The sequence below is a fragment of the Oncorhynchus mykiss genome, chromosome 1 (genome assembly GCF_013265735.2).
Source record: "Oncorhynchus mykiss isolate Arlee chromosome 1, USDA_OmykA_1.1, whole genome shotgun sequence".
Taxonomy (NCBI): Eukaryota; Metazoa; Chordata; class Actinopteri; order Salmoniformes; family Salmonidae; genus Oncorhynchus; species Oncorhynchus mykiss.
The window spans coordinates 36,518,795-36,539,625 of NC_048565.1; the positions used below are offsets into that span (position 1 = coordinate 36,518,795).

The 20,831-nt window shown below is 43.6% G+C and overlaps 1 protein-coding gene across 3 annotated transcripts; it reads left to right on the forward strand.

The window, feature by feature from the left end:
- Positions 1–51: 51 nt before the first annotated feature.
- phrf1 (PHD and ring finger domains 1) lies at positions 52–19,544 on the forward strand. Of its 3 annotated transcripts, none has more exons than XM_036976964.1 (19): positions 52–186; positions 1,162–1,334; positions 1,456–1,562; positions 1,696–1,893; positions 2,166–2,249; positions 2,520–2,653; positions 2,852–2,943; positions 3,092–3,264; positions 3,739–3,874; positions 3,964–4,079; positions 4,192–4,385; positions 4,602–4,730; positions 4,830–4,975; positions 9,518–11,243; positions 11,381–12,678; positions 12,974–13,050; positions 15,516–15,665; positions 16,061–16,189; positions 17,138–19,544. In XM_036976964.1, the coding sequence occupies exons 2-19, from the start codon at positions 1,247–1,249 to the stop codon at positions 17,285–17,287; spliced, it is 5,127 nt and encodes a 1,708-aa protein (XP_036832859.1). In that variant the 5' UTR covers positions 52–186; positions 1,162–1,246; the 3' UTR covers positions 17,288–19,544. The 3 variants fall into 3 exon arrangements, with proteins under 3 accessions (XP_036832859.1, XP_036832856.1, XP_021456146.2); XM_036976961.1 differs by having other exon boundaries at positions 3,092–3,249; positions 15,477–15,665; XM_021600471.2 differs by having other exon boundaries at positions 1,456–1,560; positions 1,697–1,893; positions 15,477–15,665.
- Positions 19,545–20,831: the final 1,287 nt, after the last annotated feature.

Consider the following 20,831-nt stretch of genomic DNA (forward strand, 5'->3'; position numbering starts at 1 on the left):
GTAGGTAGGCTGTGATTGGCCTCACACTCCAGTACAGTAGGTGGTGGTGTATGCGATCCACCAGCCCAATCCCAAAGAAGAAGAAGAGTGCGTTCGGCCATTTCCGTCACTCCAGCCAGCGATGTCACTCAAGAAAAATCGTGGACTGAGAAATTACGCCAAACATGTCACTCACAACTGTTTAGGGTAGGTGTAAACACACTTTGCATGTTCGAAGTATTTTTTATTTTTTTATTTAACTAGGCAAGTCAGTTAAGAACTAAATCTTATTTACAATGACGGCCTAGGAACAGTGGGTTAATTGACTTGTTCAGCTATAGAACAACACATTTTTATCTTGTCAGTTAGGGGATTCGATCAAAGCAACCTTCATGTTACTGGCCCACGCTCTAACCACTAGGCTACCTGCCGCCCCAGTATGCCTAAATAATGAGAAATTGTTAATGTACCAACATTATAGCATAAGAATGTCACATGCACCGAAGATAACGAGCTTGCAAGTTATATTTAGACTCAAGCTAATAATGGTAACGTTAGCTAGCAGGCTAACGTTAGCAGGTTATTCTCCAAAACAATGCGGATATCTAGCTAACATGCATTGCTCGCTAGTGTTGCATAGCTAGCTAAGAATATTCCATAAATTGCACGTTTTATTTGCAATAAGGTAAGTAGTTAGGTAACGAAGCGTATTTAAGTTTACCTAGTAACAACAGGCAACTCTTTTAGCCAGCATGTATGCACAGCAGCGCACCACCACAGTCGCGCAGCGTGTTTGTTGTTGAGGAAACTGAAGCAGCAACAGTTGTTAGCTAGTTAAGCTAAACAGTTACTATAATCTTGAAAACGAGAACTTGGTATACATTTTTACCTCGTTTGTCAGTCTGCTTGTTATTTATGGCTGGCAGACTTTAACCTTTGTGTTAAATCTCTTATCAATGGACTAACTAGCTGTCCACTTCAAGTAGCACTTGACTTGTGACATGCTAGCTGATTTTCATATACCTCCTTCACATACCGCTATTTAATGAAGTGCTAATCTGATATTTCTACAAGCGTCCTTGTTTGTAGCAGGTGTCAATACTGAGTACACAGGAAAGCTTTGTTTGCGGGTGGACCAGGTGAAGAGCTGTGGCACTCATTTAAATGTCATGTATTTTCCAGCTACTGACAATTCATAAGTCTCACTTAAGCAGAGCCTTTGGGATTTAGCAAGATATTGGTGCTGGAGGCTCTCTGATGTTCAGCCATGGACGAAGAGGACAGCCAGGATGAGCTGATCAACCGGAATGCTACCCACGGAAAAGGGAAAAGGCCAGCATTGTGGGCAATCTCAGGTATGGGCTCGTTTCCCCACATTTTATGAATAGCCTAATGAGTGAATCTTAGTACTATTGGAAAGAATATGAGAGCTAACTTTGTAAGGCTGTACATCCACTTTTCTTTATCAACATCCAGATGAAGACTCAGATGATGGTGGGGAGGAATCTGAGGAGGGAGCTTCTGACAGTGGTGAGGAAGAACACCTCGATGGAGAAGAAGATGAGGAGGATGATAGTGATGGTGAGAGGTTATGGAGTAGGCCACTGTATTCATAGGAAAGAATCGGTAATGGTTCATGATACACTTTTAGTATCTTTTTATAAACCTACCACTTGAGTTTCATAACCTCTGATCATACAACATACTTGTTTCTCAGATGATGAAGAGGAGGATGCTGTGAAGGAGGTGGAGGGTGCAGTGGGGGGAGTGTCTGCTGACTTGGCAGGCCTGAGCTCAGATGAGGACACAGAGAAATGTCCCATCTGCCTCAATTCTTTCCACAGCCAGCCTGTGGCCACACCAGAGAGCTGCAAACACTACTTCTGCCTCGACTGCATCCTTGAGTGGTCCAAGGTAGGTGGGTGACATCAGAGGGGGCAAGAAGACGGGTCAAGGGGTCAAAGCCTTTTACCAACTTCAGTCTTCGTACAGACTCAAAATTATGATATTGTTGTAAGAACTAGAAGACATTAACCTGTCAAATTGATGACTATGGACAAGAGTCACCACATCTCAGCTTTAACTTTCAAACCTATAAACTAAGGTTTTGTTAAGTCAGACAATCATGATATGTTAAAGTGTGTCCAAATGTTGTGCTTCCAAGCGTGTTTTTGTTCTTCCCTCAGAATGCAAACTCCTGTCCTGTGGATAGAATAGTCTTCAATAACATCTACCTGAGAAAATGTTATGGTGGGAAAGTGCAGAAAATGGTGAGTTAAAGTTCAGACTTTCTGTAGTTGAATATAAGTCTTATATTTGCCTTTGACAATGATTTCATGTTGTGAATGTGTTGGGGTGGGGATGTCTTTGAGCTACTACAGATGGCATGTGCATTTCTCATGAAGGGTATTTGATTTATTTTGTGGCAAAGAACATTATGGTCCAAACATTGTGTATCCAAATATGGATCCTGCATGGGAGCTGCAGACAGTCACCTTCCTCTCATTGCTCTATGTGCGTGTGGTGATGGTTGAGTGCAGATCACAGTGCAGAAGCCAGTGAAGGAGGGCCAGGAGGAGGTGATAGACCTGGAGCTGGAACAGACCAGCTGTGAGGTGTGTGGGGGGAGCGACCGTGAAGACCGACTGCTGCTCTGTGACGGCTGTGATGCAGGGTGAGACACAAGCTACACACACCACCTGATCTTTCTTGGATTTTTCATGATGAATTCCTGATTGTATGACATCGGCAAATCAGAATACATCCATCTGGTCATTAAAATGAACCCTTTTGCCCCTGTTTTTTTTAGGATCTGATCATGTCCATGTTAACCCCTAATCTCTAACCCATCATGTCTGTGCTCCATGGGAAGGTACCACATGGAGTGCCTGACCCCCCCGCTAGACGCTGTCCCTGTGGAGGAATGGTTCTGCCCAGAGTGTCAAGCCAACAACCGCCATTCAAGTAATCAGTACTATTGAGTCATTACGTCTTCCTCTGAGGAAAAAAAGTTGACAATACTCTTTGTATAAAGCCTGAGAACAGGTATTGTGCAGTACAGGTCAGTCCTTTTACCAAGATCCCAGAGCTCATCAATGTTCCTGCTCCTCAGGGGGTTCAGAGGAACTGAGCGACGTGGAGAGTCTGAGCAGCGCCCGTCCCACAACCAGTCGCTCCCGCCCCCGCACAACGGGCCCCACCCGGGCCATCGCCCGCACCCAGCAAAGCGAGAGGGTCCGCGCCAGTGTCAACCGCCACCGCATCACCCAGGCACGCACTGCACAGGTTTGGCATGAGGCGTGTTGCTTCCTACTGGCTTCTTTGTTCTCCCTCACTCCGCTACTCACCACTAGTGTCAGCATCCCGTACTCTGTAGTACTGATATGCAGTATTGATATGAACGCTGTAAGCAAATATTGTTTATTGAGCAGCATGATAATGTACATACAGAATGAAAAATGATGTTTTCCCTCATGGGTTGAAATGTGTATGGTGGGTATTTCTATGTAGTATTGTATTACATAACATTTGATGAATGACGACTGTTATTTTGTCTCGTTTGAATGCGCTACTTGCACCAAGTAACATTTGACATGCAGGAATAGAATAGAGAGTCAGAGAGAGAGGTGGCTCTTCATAGTGACGCTGCAGGCTGCCTCTCATCAGACTGCTGTGAAGTTCATGTCAAGTAAAGCCTGTCTATAGACAAAATAGACAACCGAGAATCAGTAGAGTGATGCATTATACCTTTGGTCTCAGATTGCCCCCAGTTTTCTGATGCCACAGTCCACCTGGCTGGATGACACTATCAACGCAGTAGTGGCAGGACTCAACACAGCCGTGTACATACGGGACCTCACACCCCGTGCTCCATCCAGCCGACGACGCAGGACAGGTGAACACACGCACTCTCTCACACACACACATACACATACACAGCCTATCTGGGTTGTTAAAATAGATGCATTTGCTCTGTGCCCACAGTGAAGCGCAGGAAAGGCAGTAGTAAGAGGTCATCGGGTGAGAAGGGCAAAGCTGCAGGCACTGGGGGGAAGAGGAGGAAACGGAGAGTGAGGAGGTCCAAGTCCAGAAGGAAAATGGTGAGACTTTACATTTTTAACATGTATAGCAGGAAAAGTATAGTACCTAAAACAGATTGATAGGAGTGCTCATGTTCAGTCTGGCTGTGTGTATTTGCGTGTGTGTTTCTAGGTGGTGAAGAAGGAGCCTACATCTCGTGGTCGTATAGCCCATAACCTGGGGATAGGGAAGCCCAAATGGGGCTCATCCCTTCCCTCTGTGTACCGGCCTACAGAAACCACTCTGGGCAGTATGAGAGCTGACATAGGAGCTGCTTCGCTCTCTGTCTATGGAGACCCCTTTGACTTGGACCCCTTCACTGACAGGCACAACTCACAACCATAAGATAACATAGTACTTTATTCAACCAGGAAGTGGAAATCCCCAGCTAATGTCAGAACAACACTGAACATATATACAACAATAATTTTTAACAAAACCATGAATTAAAAAAGAAAAAGAAACTCGGAAAATAACAAGCAATTGTGGAATGCACTCAAACCCTGTTCTTGAATGTTGATTGGTTGTTGATCCCACCCCAGGAATGAAGAGGAGGAAGAGCATGCCTCGGCCATGACATCACTGCTGGAGGCTAAGAGGCATGGCTTATCTCGCTCTGCCCTCCGCTCGCACCAGCCTGTGGCCCGACCAATCACTGCTGGCCTCTCCAGGTACCCCTTCTCATCTCCTCCCATGTTATGTTGTCACATTATGTTGTTACGTCCTTCAATATGGTACATGTGTGACCTGTGGTTGCCATGGTGTTGTAGGCGGGGCCCAAGCCTGCCCCAGGTGGCGGCGTTGGCCCCAGTGCCTGACCTTCTGGGCAGCATCCTATCAGGACAGAGCATGCTGCTGATGGACAGCTCAGACGTGGTCATCAACAGAGACGGATCCCTCAAGGCTACCAAACCAGGTGGGCTGCTAGGGTTTCTTCCTTTCTTCAGTTCAATCCCTTGTCCTTTCTCTTTTTTTCTGCTATTTTTTTGTTTTCCGTATCTAATACCTGGCTATTCAAGAACTAGTGAACATCTTATTTAGGGCTGACCTCATTTAGTTGACTGGTCGATTGTTTGGTCAATAGGTTGTTGGTCGACCAAGATTTCTTTAGTCGAGCAGTCGCACTCTGATTCGTACCTGTCTCAATGGACTAATCCATTGCGGAGGCCACGTGGATGGTATAGTCCATCACTCTAAGACATGACACTGAAATTCAATATGGTTATATTATGTAAAAAGAATGGTGCAACACTAATAAATGTAATATTATTTTATGGATATGGTCGCTGTCCACAGTACTGAAACATCATCTTCAGCGTGCCGTAGAACTGGCGCCTTTCCCTATGTTGCTCTGTGCATAACAGCAAAATGAACCAGCATATTGGGATTGAGAACAATGCGGGGGAGGCAGCAGCAGCAGAGACGAGGAAACAGCCCTTGTCTTAAACCCTATTCAGACAGGATTAGTTTTACTGGGGCTGGTCGGGTAATGTAATTATGTGCACAAGCACAACACCACATCTGTCATTTTAGTCCTGTCTGAATCTGCCATGTCAGTAATTTGTATATGGCAGGAGAGTAACAATTCCAGCCAGAATAATCTACATCTAGTTTGACAGGTGTTGCTCACGGTTTGAGCAAGAAAACAATAACTGATTCGATAAATTGAACGAAGTGCTGCGCATAGCATGTGTATATATATATGAAGGGCCTACATGCATCAACTTTCACAGTGATTGCTTTTGTTCATATGTTTTGTGCATATGAATAGCATATTGCCAAATGCACCAGTAAAAAATATTACACCTATTCAATGTAACCCTTGCTGTTAATAGATCTTAAAGCAGCATACAACTGACCTAAACGTGACCTAAAAGTTCACCTTCGCATCCATAGCCTTAAAATGCATCTCAAGTGCAAGTGCACTGTTTAGCTCACGTCTGAAGGCTGTGGGGCATTTAGGACGTCTACTGCAGATCGCTAAAATATCCTACGATCACACTTCCTCAATTAAAATATTATGGCAACACTATACCAAAGATGGTTTGGTATGGTTTAGGAACTTAGGAGCCAAGCTGGAGTTATCAGTGTAACCTGTTATCGTCTCGACTTGTTGAAATATCTTCACGTCTAGAAAAACACCTCCAGGCTTCCGTCATAACTGTCATTTTATTGGAAAAAGTAATTACATGGGGCAGTTTAGAAAGAACAAATCCCATCCGAATCGTCCTCTGGAATAATGGATATTCTGGGGTAATAATTACATAACCAACGTTCTCTATTAATACTAGTCCCATTGCGAATAGGGCTTAGCCTGATTGTCTAAGCAAATTGAGGAGAGGGCAAACCAACTTAATTAGGTCTATAATCAATAATCTAACAGTTAAATGTGCCTGGCTTTATTAATCATCCATATATACACTACATGACCAAAGGTATGTTGACACCTGCTCATTCCAAAATCATGGGCATTAATATGGAGTTGGTCCCCCTTTGCTGCTATAACAGCCTCCACTCTTCTGGGAGGGCTTTCCACTAGATGTTGGAACATTGCTGCAGGGACTTGCTTCCATTCAGCCACGAGCATTAGTGAGGTCGGGCACTGATGTTCGGCAATTAGGCCTGGCTAGCAGTAGGTATTCCAATTCATCCCAAAGGTGTTCGATGGGGTTTAGGTCAGGGCTCTGTGCAGGCCACTCAAGTTCTTCCACACCGATCTCACAAACCCTTTCTGTATGAGCCTTACTTTGTGCACGGTAACATTGTCATGCTGAAACAGAAAAAGGGCCTTCCCCAAAAGTTCCAACAAAGTTGGAAGTATAGAATTGTTGAGTGTGTCATTGTAGCGTAGCGTTAAGATTTCCCTTCACTGGAACTAAGGGGCCTAACCCGAACCATGAAAAACAGCCCCAGACCATTATTCCTCCTATACCAAACTTTACAGTTATGACTATGCATTGGGGCAGGTAGCGTTCTCTTAGCATCCGCCAAACCCAGATTCGTCCGTTGGACTGCCAGACGGTGAAGCATTCATCACTCCAAAGAACGCGTTTCCACTGCTCCAGATCTTAGGCTGGTGTGCGGCTGCTCGGCCATGGAAACCCATTTCATGAACCTCCAGACGAACAGTTATTGTGATGACGTTGCATCCAGAGGCATTTTGGAACTCTGTAGTGAGTGTTGCAACCGAGGACAGACGATTTTTAGGTGCTTCAGCACTCGTGGTCCCGTTCTGCGAGATTGTGTGGCCTACCACTTCGTTGCTGAGGTTTAAAAAAATAAAACATTTTAGTGGGTGGATCAACTTTAATATTGCGGATAGATTGTTGCTTCCATCAATGTAATTGTCTGCATCATTTCCAATCCCCCATATTTTTTTGTATGTATACAGTTGAAGACGGAAGTTTACATACACCTTAGCCAAATACATTTAAACTCAGTTTTTCAATTCCTGACATTTAATCCATTAAGAATTCCCTGTCTTAGGTCAGTTAGGATCACCACTTTATTTAAAAAATGTGAAATGTCAGAATAATAGAAGAGTGATTTATTTCAGCTTTTATTCCTTTCATCACATTCCCAGTGGGTCAGAAGTTTACATACACTCAATTAGTATTTGGTAGCATTGCCATCAAATTGTTTAACTTGGGTCAAATGTTTCGGGTAGCCTTCCACAAGCCTCCCACAATAAGTTTTGGCCCATTCCTCCTGACAGAGCTGATGTAACTGAGTCAGGCTTGTAGGCCTCCTTGCTCACACACAGCTTTTCAGTTCTGCCCACAAGTTTTCTATAGGATTGAGGTCAGGGCTTTGTGATGGCCACTCCAATACCTTGACTTTGTTGTCCTTAAACCATTTTTCCACAACTTTGGAAGTATGCTTGAGGTCATTGTCCATTTGGAAGACCCGTTTGCGACCAAGCTTTAACTTCCTGACTGATGTCATGAGATGTTGCTTCAATATATCCACATAATTTTTCTGCCTCATGATGCCATCTTTGTGAAGTGCACCAGTCCCTCCTGCAGCAAAGCACCCCCACAACATGATGCTGCCACCCCCATGCTTCACGGTTGGGATGGTGTTCTTTGGCTTGCAAGCCTCACCTTTTTTCCTCCTAACATAACAATGGTCATTATGGCCAAACAGTTCTATGTTTGTTTCATCAGACCAGAGGACATTTCTCCAAAAAGTACTATCTTTGTCCCCATGTGCAGTTTCAAACCGTAGTCTGTTTTTTTTATGGTGGATTTGGAGCAGTGGCTTCTGCCTTGCTGAGCGGCCTTTCAGGTTATGTCGATATATATGACTCGTTTTACTGTGGATATAGATACTTTTGTACCTGTTTCCTCCAGCATCTTCACAACGTCCTTTGCTGCTGTTCTGGGATTGATTTGCACTTTTCGCACCAAAATACGTTAATCTCTAGGAAACAGAACGCGTCTCCTTCCTGAGCGGTATGATGGCTGCGTGGTCCTGTGGTGTTTAAACTTGCGTACTATTGTTTGTACAGATGAACGTGGTACCTTCAGGCATTTGGAAATTGCTCCCAAAGATGAACCAGACTTGTGTTCTACAAAAAAAATTCTGATGTCTTGGCTGATTTCTTTTGATTTTCACATGATGTCAAGCAAAGAGGCACTGAGTTTGAAGGTAGGCCTTGAAATACATCCACAGGTACACCTTCAATTGATTCAAATGTTGTCAATTAGCCTATCAGAAGCTTCTAAAGCCATGACATCATTTTCTGGAATTTTCCAAGCTGTTTAAAGGCACAGTCAACTTAGTGTATGTGAACTTCTGACCCACTGGAATTGTGATTAAGTGAAATAATCTGTCCGTAAACAATTGTTGGAAAAAGTACTTGTCATGCACAAAGTAGATGTCCTAACCGACTTGCCAAAACTATAGTTTGTTAACAAGAAATTTGTGGAGTGATTTAAAACTCATTTTTCAACGACTCCGACCTAAGAGTATGTAAACTTCCGACTTCAACTGTAGGTAACAGAACTTTTCAGTTAGAAACTAAAATGCTGTGGTGCTTTTTCGCTGCAGTAGGGAGGAGATGGAGACAACGTGCGCCAGTCACACAGGCACACTGTCACTTTTTTTTAACCACGTGACCATTGGGTTCTTTCTTGAGTAATTTGTGTGTCTTAATTATTTAATCAAACCGTGTGCTTAAAGCATCAGACAAGCTCAGTGCATATATAGTTGGTTTTATTCAAACACATGGGGGGTGGGGTCTGTCTATTTATGGAAAAATAAGTTTAAACATTTCGACAGGAACAGGACAACACTCGTCGACCAATATTTTTTTTATAGTTGGGGACAGCCCTAGTTTTATTGCTTGTCTATCATTCATTATTGCTTGTCTATTATTGTCTATCATTCATGTTGGATTCTGTGTTAAACAGCAGAATAAGGGTTAGTAAATGGATGTCTTGTGTTTGTATTGTAGTGGGTGGTGTGTCATCTTCGTCCAGGCTGGGCAGCAGTAGGAGCAGCAGCTCTGGTGAATCAGTAGCCCAGAACCACTCAGGGATGTCCCCTAACCCAGAAGCAGTCAGCTCCCTCTCTCTTCCCACTAACGGAGACCTGGGGGTGGGACCCTCCTGTAGCCCCCTGAACAGGCCCTCCCTCAGCTCCCCAGGGCCCTGCTCGTCCCCTCTCACCCCCCCATCCCCTTGCCCGGCCAGCCACAGCCAGACTTCCCCGCCTCCCAGACCCAGCCCAAGTCTTGGACAGAGCCACTGGGGGGCCACTGGTGTACAACTTCCCCATAGGACCCAGAGGGAAGCCACCTCTACCACCACTCCTACCCCAGACTCTCGGTCTAGAGGGAGGGAGACCGTGCCACCACAGCCCCAGGCTAAGAAGGCTGCCCCTAAACCAGTATGGGAAGCACCAGTATCGGTGCTTCCCAGGATACCAAAGATAAAACGGGAGAGTGGTGGGCTAACGAATGGCAGTGTCAGTAGGGGGGGTAGTAGTAGCCGTGCTAATGGTAATGGCTTCCCTGAGGCCTGTGTGAACAGCCTGGGTGGGAACAGGGGTAGGCAGCCAAGGGTGGATCAGCAGCAGCAGGGCAGGACAGAGGGCCAGACACAGAGACAGAGACCAGAGCAAGCAGGCTCTTCGTCTGCCTTCTCCAGCTCCTTTTCCTCTTCCTCTGATTCCCCAGCCAACCCGGCATTGGCATCCACAGTGTGCTTCCGGATCAATGCCAGTGGGAATGCGTGGCACGCCCGACAGCTTAACAACGCCTCAGCAATGTTTGCCACCGGCAACAGTCAAGAACCACTGTCCACGGAAGAAGAGGCGGTGAAGAGGAGAAGAGAGGAGCGCAGCAGCAAACAGAGGCCCCTGGCCACCTCACACACACAGGTCAAAGAGGAGGAGGGGGATATATACGACCCCTTCCACCCAACAGGCTCAGACTCCAACGCCTCAGAAAGTGAAGGAGAGAGCCATGCTGGGGGGAAACTATCCATGGCGCACAAGGAATGTACCATCTACCAGGTGAAAGCTGAGGCACTGGAAAATAGGGTGTCACTGGAGAGGGATGAGGGCTCAGGAGAAGTTCTGGATGTGAAGAGCGAGGCAGACACGGCAAAGCCTGGTCACGGCCCACACAACGCACCCAGGTCTGGGATGACTGGCACCAGCACACCCCTGTCCCAGAGCCATGTCCCTGGGAAGAAGGAGAGGAAAGAACAAGGGGGCAAGAATCGAGAGCCCCAGAGCCAGAAGACTGATCATTTCTCATCCAGCTCAGCTTCCAGCCACCACAGCAACAAGATGGTGAAGACCGAGATCAAGTCAGAGCCCCAGGACAGCCCCCCCAAGTCCCTGTCCAGGTCTAAATCAAACTCCAGGCCCTCAGGCCATGGGAGGAAAACATCCAAAGGTGGGGAGTCTTCCACGGAACGGGGGTCCACCTCAAACAGCCCGGAGGCAGGCAGGAGAAGAGGAGACAAGGCCCCGGAGCAGCAAGGGAGGAAGAGGGGAGACAAGGAGGGTAAGAGAGGAGAAGAGGGGGGTGAGAGAAGGTCCAGGCGTTCAGAATCGAGGGAGAGGAGACTGCTTTGTTCTCCATCAGACAGCTCCACTTCTGAGACCTCTGAGAGGTCTCGCAAGAAGAAGAGACGGTCATGCTCGCTCTCCAAAGACAGGAGGCGCTCCAGGTACTAATGTAATTCTGTGATAATGTAAATTCTGTGTGCAGTGATTTTGTGGGCTTTTAATAATAATATAATAAATTATGAAATGTATTCTAGTATATACTGTTATTATAATAACTCATATTATTATTTTGATTTAGGTCGAGGTCAGGGTCCGGCTCCAGCAGCAGAGAGCGGTCCCAGAGTAGGAAGCAGAAGATGGGGAGCAGGGAGAGGAACGACAGCAGAGGAAGTGAGAGAGAGAAGGGTCGGCCATCAAATGCCAAGAAGCGAGGTCACTCGCAGTCTCGCTCGCGGTCCAGGTCCAGGGAGAGGAGGAAAGACCACTCACGATCACAACCATCATCCTCTGGGTCAAAAAACAGGTTTGAGGTGCGGTCAAAAGACAAGAAGAGGCCGAGGTCCAGGTCGCGGTCCAGAGAGAGGAGAAAAGAAGAGGGGTCGTCACAGGGAACACACAGACCAGGGTCTTTCTCAACCACCTCCTCCAAAGAGCTAGAAGAACAGAAAGAAAAGATAAAAGAGAAAGTGCTTACTCTGAAAGAGGAGAGAGAGGCTGAAGAAGACAGAAAAGAGCGAGAGATCAAACAAGAGATGCCTTCTTCTTCAGGACTCAAACCTCACTCTGTCCTCTCTGTCTGCCAGGTGAAAAAGGAGAGTGACGGCAATGAATTTAGAACAGAGAAGCACGCCTCTCTCTCAGCAAAACTGCTCAAGGAGTCGAAGCTGCTCAAAGAAATCAAAAAAGAGATACTGCCTGCCTTTGATATGTTTGAAGAATCACTGGATAGTAAACCAATCAAGGAAGAAAAACCTCTGTCAATGTTCAGCGAGTTCAAGGACTTGCAAGAGCACAAGGAGATCAAAAAGGAAAAACCTCCCCCCTCCATAAATGAGGTGTGCGCCCTCCCCACCTCAGACATAACCGAACAAAAAGACCAGGTATTAAAGGAAACCAAGACTGAGCCCATCTGGCCTGAGCTGCCTCAACAACTGACCTCCATCATCACTGTTCCCCCCACAGGCCAACCCAGCCCCAGCTTCTCAACACTCCGCACCAACCCTGTCCCTGCTCCTTCTCAGGCTGCAGTGACTACAGCCGGCCAGCAGGTGGCCCCATCCCTGCCTCTAGTACCAAAGGCCCTCACAGAGACCCCTCCATCTGTCCAAACCATCCCAGTGAAGGAAGAAGTAGAGGAGCATTCCGACTATGAACTTGATGACATGGACGTGGACATGATGCTGGACAGTCTGGACTATGTGAAGAGTGAGAAAGCAGAGCCAGGAGGAGAGAAAGGGGAGGCTGAGGTTAAAGAGGCGAAGGAGGGCGAAGAGGTGAAGACAGTCACGCCAGGTGTTAAAGCCAAACCCTCGGCGAAGAGAGTCACCTGGAACCTACAGGAACCAGATGGACCACAGCCAGAGAAGACTGGTAGTAGTGAGTATTATTGTACATTTTCAAATATTCTACCTTTTCTATTATTGTTGTTGCGTTGTTGAGAGGTGAACCTCCATGTAAGCATGTCATTGTACTGTGTACACCAAGTGTTCCTGTGCATATGACAAAGAAACGTAATTAATTTTGTATACAATTTTAGCCTACCACAATCTGGATTGACCCAATCAGAGCCCTTTAATGTTTTTCTAGTCAGCTGTTTGACTCCGGTTCAGAAACTACCTCTAATTAACATAACACAGAGAGGGTCATAGGGTGTGTGTTTTCTCTGTCTCAGAGCTGGCCCTCTACAAACTGAAGCTCAAACAGGAGGGAGCTCGCAGACCTGCCTCCTCCGCCCAGGCTTCCAATCAGGTATGGCTCAGCCACCTCGTCACACCTCTTCCTTACTTCTCAGAAACATAGATGCATTCGTGCCTACTCACCTAGATAACTATTTTGTGCTTCAGGCCTGTACTGCTGTATGCTGCCTTTCTTTCCTGCTAATATCTGCACTGAACAAAAATATAAACGCAACATGTAAAGTGTTGGTTTCATGAGCGGAACTAAAAATCCCAGAAATGTCGTACTCACAAAAAGCTTATTCCTCTCAAATGTTGTGCACAAATTTGTTTACATCCCTGTTTTGTGAGCATTTATCTTTTGCCAAGATAATCCATCCAAGGTGTGGCATATCATAGCTGATTAAACTGATTAAACAGCATGATCATTACACAGGTGCACCTTGTGCTGGGGGCAATAAAAGGCCACTTTAAATGTGCTATTTTGTCACACAGTTTTGCCACAGATGTCTCGAATTCTGATTGGCTGGGCCTGGCTCCCCAGTGTGTGGGCCTGGCTGCCAAGTGGGTGGGCCCATGGCTGCACCCCAGCTCAGTCATGTGAAATGTATTTATTTGAATTGACTGATTTCCTTATTTGAACTGTAACTCAGTAAACTCTTTGAAATTGTTGCACGTTGCGTTTATATTTTTGTTCAGTGTAGATATGATCAATGTTTTCCCTCTTCTTTTTTTTTGACACTGAGAAAATTTCAGGTCTACTGAGTTCAAATTCTGTGCAACTTCCAGCGCGTGTTTACTGTGAACACTGAGGCTGTACCCGCTTTAATTTTGTTTTTATACTGGTCAAGTAGGCTACTGTGGCTTTTTGATGATAATGTATGTCTACCAGAGTGGCCTACCATCAAAAACAATGGACAAAATGCATCCCATTTTAACATGGAAATAGCTGTTCTATCATTCAGCCTACAATGTAGGCCTACATTCCATGAGACTTTAGAAAAAAACATGCATGGCTGGACACTAACCTATTTATCCACTTGTCCTTCAGACAAGGAGGTGACTGAAAATGTTGTTGTTTGATGCAGAAAACCACTTTACAAAATAAAATGTATTATTATTTCCATACCATTATTACAGAGAATCAGACACATTATGCTACCCTCTGCCTATTGGCTATTTGGCTGTCTCAAAATACAACGGCCCTTTAAGACCAAAAAAAAGCTCTTTACTTAACTCGCTTTTCAAAGAAGTCTAGAAATGTACACGTTTTGTGTTCTTGTAGTCAGCAATATATAACTGGGCTAATAACTCACTAACTGACAAAGGATATTAACAAAATGTGCATACATGGCTGCATGCAGCTCTTACTTTGATCTCAAAACGAACGCATCTACTCAAGACTACAGCTGTAAAAACAGTCCAGTACAATGTAAATGGCACAGCTCAATATGTGGCAATGGCCTAGTTGCATATAGGCCTACTGCAGCTCTGCTTGGTAATGCCGCAGCACTGGTCTGTGTAGACTGTAGAGAATAGGCTGCGCAATATAAACCTACTCCGAAGCGTTCTGCGAACAGCAACATCTCTTGCATATATCGTTTTGTTTCGATATGTTGCAAGGAAAGTGGCTAATATTACGTTGAGTTGATCACAATTTCAACAGTAAAGGGAAACTATAAAGTTGAGTGAAGTTCAGTATCGTGCTTCTCTCCGTGTCTAGGGTCTAGTTTAGAGGGAACTTTGGTTATGATCAATCAGTATGGAATTCACTATGAAATGGCACCTAGTCACAGCATCATACTGCCGGCTGGTCATATCAATAATATAAAGTAGACATACTGTTGATCTTTACAGATATCTGTGATTTAGTGCTCCAAAACATTCAGCACAAAATGTTTCTGTAATTAACATGCATCTCTCCTGACAGGCCACAGGGTGGCAGTCTGTTTTTTCTTTTACTCGGAGAGCAGTTGTTGTGGCTGTCAGCGTAAAGCCATTGCCGATCACATGGGTCTTTTGAGAGCTCATGTGACTGAAACTGAAACTGATAAAGCAGCGTTTCACAGTGAAATGAAAGTAGAAGCCTTACTTGGGAAATAGAAACTTTAGAACGGAGGAATGTTACACGTCAGAGGCTTTTATGTGCTGGGAATAACAGCACAATAACATTTTTCCTGCTACGTCTCGATGAGACAATAGATGTTTGAGATTTATGCCAATGTTTATTTTATTATCAAATAAATGTTTTTTTTGTCACATACACATGGTTAGCAGATGTTAATGTGAGTGTAGCGAAATGCTTGTAATTTAGTTTAGTTAGGTAATATTGCTGTTGTGACTTAAGAACATGAAATACAATAGTTAAAATAAAAATGTTAATATTGTACTGTAATTTACCAACACCTAAAATCTTTGTAATTCTTATGTGAACATTTAACTTGCACACACATCTCAAATTGGGATTCACCCATAGTCAGTTAACCTTCCCACCCATAGGAGGCCGCCTTGGGTAATACATCACTCACTGACCCCAAGGTTCAGAGCACCAAGAGGGCCAGTGTGTCTCTAGTGCTCCCCAGTGCACTTTCCAGCTCCAACAGCCTACCACAAGTTGGGCTCTCCAAACCTGTGCAGGGGGAACCCAATGAAGCCCTAGGAGAGGATGATGCTTCCAGAAACGATAATGTGAGTCTGAGAGAAAGACCATGATGGTCTTCAAATGTATCAATGCACACTTCGGTGATATCTATGTGTATACAGTGGATTCAGAAAGTATTCACACCCATTTACCTTTTCCACATTTTGTTATGTTACAGCCTTATTCTAAAATTGATTGAAATGTCCATTGTTTTTTGCTTTGTCATTATGGGGTATTGTGTGTAGATTGATGAAGGAAAAAACAATTTAATCCATTTTAGAATAAGGCTGTAACGTAACAATATTTGGAAAAAGTCAAGGGGTCTGAATACTTTCTGAATGCACTATATATATATGTCCTTATATGCTTCTTGACAACAAATGACCAGTCCCCTTCATAGTGTAGTAGTGTATGTTGACTAATCACCGATGTCTATCCTCAGTACATAAAGAAGCTTCACATGCAGGAGAGAGCCATAAAGGAGGTGAAACTGGCAATCAAACCCTTCTACCAGAAGAAAGACATCACGAAGGACGAGTACAAGGAAATCGTACGCAAGGCTGTCCAGAAGGTAGACCTGATAATTGGATCAAATTGTGTCATGTGGTATGCAATTCCGAATTAAAATGAATTTTTACGGGAACTGGAGAACATGCACATAATAATGAAACCAAAGATGTTTATCATGGGAGTAAATCTTTAGATCCGGTGTCTTTCATTGGTTGATGTAGGGGCTTGTCTCAACCTGTGCAATATGAGACTTTAGATTTACAAGAATCAACTGAGTCTTCCACTAATTCTTGCAGTACATGACGAACGACAGCCTGTGGCTGTGTTTCAAACTCATAAAAGACACACCGTCATCCACTTACCCTCGCCTTATGCGATGATTGTACATCTACTAAGTCAGCCAAAACTTAAAACCTCAATGTCAATATGGAGAAGTCAACATACAAGTGTAAGTAAAAAGGTTAGAAATTGTGCTACTAATGCACATGACGGCACAAACACGTCTAGTAAAAATAATTATGTTTTTGTTTTGGAAATTGTAGAAATAAAACATTTTTCTTCAGCAGTTCCAGCTAGGCAGGCTAACATTAGTTAGCTAATTCATTTGCTAGCTATCATACAGTAGGCGTATATTAATAATTCAATAGTTAATATAAGTAGACATGCAATCATAATTGACTGTAGCGCATATAAAGCACCCACAAGCTACCGGTGGCTGAAAACACAATCATCAAGGGATGAACAAGTGACGAATTTCCGGGCAAGGGTGGTCCTTTTAAAAATCATTCCTTCCTCCCTCGTCCCTTGTCCTGCAAGTGTAAACACGTCAGATGTCATGATACGTCATCAGAAGTGTCCACTTAATTTGAGGGCTGAGAGGATAGGGTGTGTATTTTAAGTGTTTGGAATGCAGCCCTTGTTTCACAGTGGATTAAAAATAAAATAATTTGACTGTTTGTAAATTGCTTCTCTAATTTGTATATCATTTGTTTTCCCATTGTGATTCCAGGTCTGCCACAGTAAGAGTGGAGAGATCAACCCAGTGAAAGTGGCCAACCTGGTCAAAGCCTATGTGGACAAATACAAACATGACAGGAAACACAGGAAAGGAGAGGAGGAGGCAGAAACTGATAGAACAAACGATCCAGAGACCCCATGAAATCATCCACAGGCACTCAGCCATATTCAGCCATTTTCACTAATTTAATCATTTCTGTTATCTTATGTCACAGGATTTTAGGGGACTCAAGCAAGGACTTAGAGAAAGAGTGGCTCCAAATTTGATTTGTCTTTCATAGTTTTTAGGTGCGATAAAGTTATGTTCTGTCCATGGTAATTCACAGTTTCACAAAATCATGGTAGAGGCGTTTCGTTGAAAGAAGATGTGCAAGTAACTTTTACTGCACCCAATGTTGTCTGGCACTTTGATTACCACTGACTGCCAAACATCTGTTTTGAATTGAATTTGTTTCCAGGTTCACCCGGGGCCAGACCATGTAGATCTACTTTGTTGGTCTACTCTGTATGAGGCTAACACAGAGATTCTGTCTTAAAGAGACAGCTCTCAGTCAGATCGCCTTTCAGTCAAGAGAGGCTAAGGGATAATGTGAAGCAGCTATTTCTACTGGCAAAATGTCTGAATAGAAGCAGTGGTGGCTTTTATTTTGTATATTTTGGGCAGTAGAGGGGTATTTTTAAAAACGCCACAATGCAGAAAAATACCAGTAGGCAATTTTTTTTGAAAAGGAGAAACAATTATTTTAGATTTGGTGTAAATATTGATTTTGAATGATCATTATGTACGCCCTGCCAGTTGTTAGCTGCCTACCGGGAATTCACAAATGTATATTGTTCATGGTTCTGGATGAAGTTTGTTGTTTTCGTGAATGTCTCTGTGCTATGGAACTGTGGATCCGATGGAGTGCTGGTTGACCATACAGTATGTGGCTCTGCACATAGTGGCTGTCCTCTTCAGTGGTGCTCAGATTGTCAACGCTCCTCTGGTCTCTATTGGCATAATACTAACTTGAGATGAGGGCACACAACTCAGACTTCCTCAAAAAATCTTCCATTGATAATCAATGCATGTTTGTTGAGAAAGTTTGAGTTGTGAATTTTCTTAAGTTTGGACTCGGCCCAAACTTAATCCTACCTTTTCATCAGGTTTTGATTAAGACAGGAAACCAGGTGAGGTGACTGCAATCATCAGCTTTAATTGATCAATTGACCAGTCATTTGCCAATGATTAGTGAAAACCAGCAGACACTGGAGTTTATATAAGTTTTGTGAATACTGCACCTTCACCTGTTTTCTCTTAGTTTAATGTTTTGTCTAGAATCAATTGGCTAGTTCTGTTGTATATTTGTAGCAGACTAACAAGTCATAAGACAAAGCATACCATGCCTGTCTTGCAACCTAATCAATGTTTTTCCCATTTCTTCACACATTCACACTTGGTTATGAACTCAACTAGTTGCTCACATTTCTTCTGAAAGACTAATTCCAAAAGCTTATTTTCCAGTTTGAATAATGTGCAATAACCCTTATTCTTGACACTGGTCGGCCAGAGTTTGTTCTTTGTCACAAACAAACTAGATTTGTTTTAGTCCTTGCAAATATTGCCATACTTGTAGTTGCGAACTTGGAAATTGTTAATCAAGTAATAGTCCATAATCCTAGTCAAGGCCAGGATGTTTTTGATAACGACATGACCTGACAAACACTCTTAACAAGGGGCCAAAGGATTTCCTAGTCAGGTGTCATAGGTGGGAGAAACCCCTGGCCCTAGTCATACGGTATTCAATTCATGCCATCCGTAATCACTGTTTCTCATTGGTTGGAAGTGGTTCACTTCCTTCCTGCTAATGAATACTTACAACTGTACCTGAAAACGGTTGGCCTTCTCTACTTATTTTCAAAGACTCCTCTAGATCTCTTCTAAAAGTTTATTTGTAGAAAAGTGCGTTAAAGAATATCCCCCCATCTTTTCAATTTTGGCGTTGGCATGTTCCCATTCTGTGTGTAGTAGAATGGATGTGTGTGGACCTGCCTTGGACTGGGCACCTGTCTTGTCCTACACCTATATTCACATTTCAAATCGATCCCTAGATTATATCTGCTTGGCACTTCTGTAGACCTAAAAGGATTGGATTGGTGTATCAGAGGGCCAGATGGAGTTGCTACCAAATTGTGTATACTGTACCTGCAGTATCTGATCCTTTCAGATCTACTTGAAGTGCCTAGGGGTTGATTGGAATTGAGCTTACGTACTTTGTTTTTGAGAGGAGTGGGGAAAGGAGGTGCTTGAGTTAAATGTATTTGGTTTTTTCTCCTTCATTACTTGATCTCCTAGGGCAAGTGCTTCAGAGGGAACACAAAATGATAAGTAAAATAAAATACATTTTTGTCCCAATTTACTTTTTTTGTGGTGTTCATGTTTTACTAACATGCCAAATTTAAGGGTGGGCTGAAGATATATTTTGTGACTGAATGGGCAACATTTTGGAAAAGGAACCCACTAACATAATAGCATAATATTTAACAGGATATTACTAATCTTTACAGAAGTAGTTAATCTCAAACTGTGATGAAATGATTATATAAGGCTGGGGGTTATATTAATTTAAGTTAAAGTCCCGTCAAATGTTAAAGCTAGAATCCTCAGTTGCTACATTCATTTTTGGACTTAAATGTATATATACCCATTGATTCTTGAATATAACTTAAATGCCTCATGAGCTTAGTTCAACTGTTGTACCCCATCAGAACCCAATATAAGCAAACACTGTATAGCCTCATGGTTAAAACTATAATTTTGATATGGTCAGTCCAAGCAGCCAACTGTACATTCTAGCTTTAAAGCAGCCATTACACTTCTCCATAGGAATTCATTTTAAAACCTGAATTGACTGGAATTTTCACCTACTCTGCTGTAGGTTTCTCTGAGTAATGGTTTGCTCTGAGCCAGTGGAGAGGGTTCTCTCCCCCTCTGGCTGCTCTGTGCTATACTTACTGCCTTGACTGTCGGACTGGGCCTGGAGGTCCCACTCGACTGTACAATCTGGGACAATCTGTAATAAAATTTTATTTTTCACCATTGAAATCCCAGGGTATTATGCATCTCAAATCATTTAAAAACACTAGTCAGTGTTTATTCAAGGCTAAAGTCAACCCGAAGCATGACAACTTTATAAAACTGACGAGTATGAAAATCATTCCTAGATGAAAGCAATTGGTTTGTTTTCTGCATGTTTTTTTAAGCCAAAAGGAACCCACTTGACTTGCATCACGTTTGCAACAGCACTGGTGAACATGATACCGTTTGTGTTAGACAAAGTAACCACTCGGAGCCTCAGGACTACCTGGCTGTCCCCAAGCCACCCTGTCATATACAGTTCTGCCTGCTACTATGGAACTGGTGTCACTGGACATGTTACTTTGTCCGGGACTTGCTCTCGACCTCAACACTTGGTAATGGATTTATATTTAATACAAATACTTACTATGGTGTTAAACAGCTGCACCCTATATAACCGCTGGTTATTTGACCCAGTTGGTCTTTAAACATTTTAAGAAGTCTTGATGATCTAGCTTTATGGCCATGTAGCCTGAAAATCTCCTGATAGCAGAGGCAGAAGAGGTTTGGCCACCACTCGGAGCCTAGTTCCTCTAAGTTTCTGCCTTTTTGGAGAGTTTTTCCTAGC